Consider the following 6,174-nt stretch of genomic DNA (forward strand, 5'->3'; position numbering starts at 1 on the left):
ATTAGAACCATTCCAATAAAAACTTGCATTGCCCCAGGCCCCTCCCGCCACCATGCTTAAGGGGGGAAGATCAGTGCAACTACCATTCACCCCACCTAACACCATACATTAAAAGGATTACTAGCTCCTACTTGAGCTGGATTTTGATATGTCCAATTATACTCTGAAAAGGAACTATTATGGACTGTACCTATATAAGGGGAAAATGAAAAATAATTCTTCACTGCCCAAGGTACTTTTCTAGATTGACAGCAGGTCCAAGGTGGAAGGGAATTGCGAACACTCCTACAAAAAAGGGGCCCATCTAGGTTAGGAGGGTATAGTGCTATTGCCCTTGGATATACTGGCAGGCCACAACCCTCGGATCCAGGTAGCATTAGCTTTAGTAGATACAGCTGAACACAATCACTCATCTGTGAAATATTTTGAACCATCTGAAAACACAACAATCCCCTTAGCTGAAGCAGCATAGATTCCCTCACTGGAGCTATCTCTCCATCCCATGATAAAAAAAAGCAATTGTAGCAAAGCATTAGGATATAAAGAACTGAGGAAACACTTGTGCTGAATGCGTCAACGGCATGGTTTTCAGGAACTCAGGCATAATTCCCCAATGTAGCTCTTCAGTTCTCACTAGCAGGACCATTCCCAGCCACAGGAATATCCATGTCCTCATCGCTCTGCTTGTCCTGAATTGCTCTGGTCAGCCGCTCTGGGACCCACAGCAGTTTTCGGTGATCCTGGGGAAACACACCAACAGACCCTCTCTCCCAAACAAACACTGGGTCAGGGCCCTTCCAACAACCAGTCAAAATGTACCCTTGGATGGGATAATTAGTTTGAGCTGCTACAAATCTCCCTTGTCCCAGCAGCATGTCTCGATCCCAGGCTGGATGGCCATTGCCAGCATTTATTGCTGCTTGCTCGGCAAGAAACTCAATGAAAAATGCCTTCTAGTCTAAATATTGGCCTGGGACAAGCAGGCGAGAGCTAGGTTCTGCCAATTGCTTGGAGACATGCAGTAGTGGTGCAGGTTCTCTAATTGCGCTCTTACAAAAGCAGCACTGACACTGTAAGTATGAACCCCTTCCTCTATACTTTGAACAATCTTCCAATCAAGCGGCTCATGATGATGACCTCCCTGTGCATCCTGAAATACAGTAAAGCACTGGGTTCCCAGTTCCCTCCAGGTTTCTGAATGCAGACTACACCTGGATCCTCTTTCAGGGGCTTACGGACGCGGCCACGGTGGCCCTGGCCCTGAAGGTTCTACCTTCATTTTTACTTTCTCTAGACTGTCGGCTATACTCTCCAGATTGTCCTCAGACATATCCCCATAAATAGAATTTCCTTCTGCCTCTGACTTTTGGGATCGCGCCTCTCTCACCTGATTCAGGCCTCATTGCCCTTTTGGTGTTCTGCTCCATATCTTTCCTTCTCCTCGATACAATTCCGGATTAGCTTCTACACTGGCAGCACATGCAATTCCTATCTCACAGCCTTGCTTCTACCACGGTTTAGTGTCCACTTTCCTTATCACCTACAGCCTGGGCTTCAACCACGAGTCAGCCAACCTCTCCCTGGTTCACTGGACATTGAGCTTGACAGGGTGGCCAGTGCTGGCTGGAAGTACCCCCAGAAGCTAGCTACATCCATCTCTGAACAGGAGCACACAATACAAACTTCTCCAGCCACAGAGAGTCTGCCCTAAGAGGACAAATGCGACTGCTGGTGGCTGAGGGGTCACCACAGGCCTAGGATAAGCATACAGATGAGCTGCCCACCATTGATACCCACTACCCATGGCTCTAATCCACACCCCAACATAGAGTAAGACCATATCATGACTCTTTGGGAAGGGATAGAAATGCCCTGGTTTTATTGTAGGTAATTCATTTTGGAAACTCAATTAACAAAACACATGTAAAGTTGAAGCCACCCTGGGAACGCGGAGCTGTAGGTAAGAATGGAGCAGCCAACAGTGGGAGGGTGGTACACCTGGTGGTGGTTGGTCCAAAGAATCCCTTAGTGGAGCAGGACAAGAGGTGCAAAAAGACGTCTGGGGACAATCCAGGAATACTGATGGAGAAGGAAGGGAGGAACGAGGGGAGGAGGAAGGAAGGAAAGAAGGAGGAAAGGAAGGAAGAAATGAGGGAGAGGGAAAAGGAGGGCATGAGAGGGAGAAGGGAACTGGAGTACCTAGAGGAAGGGACAATGAGCTGAGCCAGGAGGTGGCTACTAGGATGTTACTGTCAGAGGCAGGCCCTCAGGCAGGAGACAAAACTGTGAAACAATGTGAACAGGAGACCCCAGAAAAGAGGGCAGAGTTTGGGGTGGTAGCAGGTAAAAGGTAGAGAAGCTAGGTTGGACCAAGATGGGAGGTGTGGGGTCCCCTGCTCAAATACTAGTATTGGAGAGAAAAGACCTACACCCAGTGAATCCATGTAGCTCCAAGGCCCTCAGCACTGAACCATTCACACAGGGAAACTTACAATGTGTCTCTGGCCTGGAGTTCACTTAGATATGTCACCCATCAAATACATCTTGCTAACCAGAGAACTGACCATCAGAGAGCTGCAGAACCTCTCCTAAGTGAGTCAGGGCCTGACTCCAGGATACCCGGGTATGGGATTGTGCTGGTATTGTCCCAGAGAGTGCAATGTGTAAACAGCTGCATTGCCACCATAGCTAGCCCTGTGCTTGTGGCTCCTCTTCATGATCAACAGTCCTGCACCCGACAGCCTCGCCACAGACCCTTGGTTTCCAGCTCACACACGCAGCATCCACTCACCTCATTGAACACACATCACTGCAGTGTCTGTGATTTGTCATCTAACAGAAGCTACTAGAATGCCAAACTCCTTGTACCTGCTCTGCAGATATCTGCCGGGAGGAGGCTGCAGTGCAGACAGCCTTGGAGATATTGGAGGAGAGGCTTTGTTTCCCTTATTTCTCATTCCCTTCCCAATGGCTTGAAGATCTGCTCTTTACCAAATATTTCGGAGGTAGGAGCTCCAGAACACAGGGCTGTGCCTCTGCCCAGACTTTGTCTCCTCCCTGGTATCAGGCTGCTAATTAGAATTCATGCTTTGCATTGGTTTTGGACATTCTTGCTGTTGTGGTTATTGCATACACAAACACACACACACACACACACACACACACACACACACACACACACATGCCCTTGTTCTCAGGATGTACTAATACTAATTTGGAGGCAGGAAGAACCTTGACATAGCTCACATTGAAGCAGATCCCAAGTGACCCTCTGTGGATGCAAAGAACAAGGCATAAGCATCAGGAGGATGGAGACTACCAGGGAACATTCAATCCATGTTTCAGGGCTACCCCTGAGGTGCTGGGGGTTCATGGGATGTAGAATGGGGAAAAGGAAGGGTCTGAGCCTCGGGATCTGGTTCTGAGGAGCAATGGCTTGAAGATCTTCTCCTGCATGCAATGTCATTTAAAGAAAGGGTGGTGACAATAGGAATGTGTCTGGCCATCTTAAGCACCTGGGACTAATGGCATAAGCAGTATGAGATAAGGAGGAAGAGAGGGTAGGATTGACCCTTTTCGGAAACTCCAGTAAAGAAGGGCTCTATGTAAAGAAGCCTCAGTCCTGGGGGGACTCCATGGAGCATAGTCCTCCCGCCCTGCCATGTTCCACTACACCCAGATAGGAAAACACACCTTTACAATGCTAAGTGCTGCTGAGACTCTTCAATATCCAGCAGCTAGCCCTGAGCCACAGGAACTCTCAGCTACTGCAGTCAGTAACAGTGACCCCTATTTCGCTCCAAAGGGGACAAGGATTCAGTACAGATACTTGGGATAGAGGACCAACAGTCATATAGCAAGATAGCCAAATAATCCTCCAAGAAAAACAAGAAAGCAGGCTCCCAGAAGCAGAAAGCCCCCTAACCACACCTTAGCCTCTTTCTTGACAGATACACCCCGTTAACTGGGAGAGTGTATCATCAGAGAAGCCCATACTTGAGCAGACAGTTAGGACCTGCTTCGGTGATTTCCAGTCTCTTGGGTTCTTGAAGTATAGATGCTTGAGTCATGCTGGATTGTGGTCCCTACTCTCGAGTGCCCTGCACTACAAATGCACATTCCTAGGCAGGACAACTAGGTGCTCTGGCCAAGAAGATGGAATTTAGAGCCAAAACTGAAGGCCTAGAGGGGATTTTGGAAGATGACAGAGCCTCCAGTGAGTGGTAAGCTGTCTCACATGCCTCAGCTAGTGAAGGAAAATGAGATTTTGTAACTTGTGATTCATGTAAAAGAGTTGTCTAGGAGCCCATATGCCAGGGCAGGGCTCTTCTGTAAAGATGAAAAAGAATGCAAGGATGCAGGCAAGGCTATCTTGTCTGAGTTTACACCATCTGATCGGAACCTCCTCTCTGTCTACTGCCCCTTGGCGCCGGGGTAATGTCATACAACAACTGGTTGCTATGTGAACAATGATAAGGCACCAGCCCACAGGAACAAGGTCCTGATGCCCTTTGGCTGACATGTAATCTTATTGTTGTTTGAATGAGCCAATCCCATACCTTTGTTGAAATTCCTTGCACCCCTATCCCTTTTTCTTTCATAAAAACCCCTAGCTCTGGAGACTCGGAGTCGACTCCCCTGCCTTTTGTGTGAGGTACGTGTCGGCCCAGAGATCTGCCAATAAAGCCTTGTGTGTATTGCAACAAGAAGGATTCTTGCGTGTTCACGGGTGCACCCTATCCCTGGATTAGAGTAGGGGTTACCATATGGGGGGAGTCCTACATTTGGGGGCTCATCCGGGATTTGGGAGCACCCAGAACCCCAAGAAAACCCCTTGGAGGTATGTCTGTGTGAGTTTGGTGTGTCTGAGTGCGGTGCCACTGAATCTGTGTGTCGGTTTTCCAGTTTTAGTATTCTGGCAGCTGCCGCTGAGGTCCGTGTGGGTCCAGTGGCTGTGGAAGGAGATGTCTTGAGTCCACAAGCTGCAACCCTGGGAAGACGTTCCAAGGGTGACCCTGGAGGAAGTCCTCTGGCAGAGTGAGGGAGATCAGGTGCTCTTTCTGCCAGAACGGGAGTGGACGCGGAATCCCACCCTGTCAGAGGTCGCGTTTGGCTGGTTGTATAGGTCCAGGCAGGGATGAGTGTGCTTGGATGTTCTGGTGTCCCTTGTCTCTGTCTTCATTTTGTCTCTGTTTCCAATTTTTGTCATGGGACAGACTGTCTCAACCCCATTATCTTTGACTGAGAACCATTGGACGGACGGACGTTAGGGCAAGAGGGCAAAATCTATCAGTAATAGTTAAGAAGAAACCTTGGCAGACTTACTATACCTCAGAATGGCCCACTTTTGGGGTGGGTTGGCCTCCCGAAGGAACGTGTGATCTCCCCACCATTAGGTCTGTAAAGGCCGTAGTTTTTCAGGAAGGACCATGATTGCACCCGGACCAGCAACTGTACATCACAGTGTTGGAAGATTTAGCGCGATTTCTGCCTGCGTGGGTTCATCCATTTCTCCCACCCCTATGTCCAGGTACCAAGGTTTTGATGGTCCGAGAGAATGCTGAGAAGGGGAAATCGAAACTACTATCTGGAGAAGGCAGCAAAAAATCTACTCCACCGCAGCCAGAGGCCATTTCTAAAATCTACCCAGATATAGAGTGGCCCCCTGAATGGCCCGACTCACTACCACCACCTCATCCCCTGGTTCTCCAACCTGTACCCCAACCCTCAGCTTCCATGGCTCCACCTTCGGTTCTAGGGATCGGGGAGGGAGGCCCCTCAGCAGGAACAAGAAGCCAGCGGGGAGCACCCAGCGAGGGACCAGCCGATTCTATGGTGGCACTTCCCCTTAGGGCTGTTGGAGCTCCCCCTGCCAGCCAGAACGTTCCACAGCTTCTGCAATACTGGCCTTTTTCTTCCTCTGATGTCTATGACTGGAAAGTAAACCACCCCCCTTTCTCAGAAAATCCTACAGGGTTTAAAGGGTTGATAGAGTCTCTGATGTACTCATAACAGCCTACCTGGGATGGTTGTCAACAGCTCCTACAAACCCTGTACACCACCTAGGAGAGAGAAAAAATTCTCCTCGAGGCATGAGGCATGGAAGAACGTCCGAGAAGGGGCCGGTCGGCCAGTACAGACCCTGGTCGAGATAGACAAAGGATTTCCTTTGAC

General features: G+C 49.3%; 1 protein-coding gene across 1 annotated transcript in view; it reads right to left on the reverse strand.

The window, feature by feature from the left end:
* LOC147001157 (hippocalcin-like protein 1) overlaps positions 1-5,629 on the reverse strand; it is a 12,565-nt gene extending 6,936 nt beyond the window's left edge. Inside the window, exon 1 of the mRNA XM_085830235.1 lies at positions 5,331-5,629. Coding sequence (XP_085686361.1) covers positions 5,331-5,393 — 63 coding nt within the window. The 5' untranslated portion in view covers positions 5,394-5,629. The remainder of the gene's footprint in view (positions 1-5,330) is intronic.
* Between the last annotated feature and the right edge of the window lie 545 nt (positions 5,630-6,174).

Source organism: Mus caroli, unplaced genomic scaffold, assembly GCF_978045245.1.
Source record: "Mus caroli unplaced genomic scaffold, Mus_caroli_1 scaffold_14, whole genome shotgun sequence".
Taxonomy (NCBI): domain Eukaryota; kingdom Metazoa; phylum Chordata; class Mammalia; order Rodentia; family Muridae; genus Mus; species Mus caroli.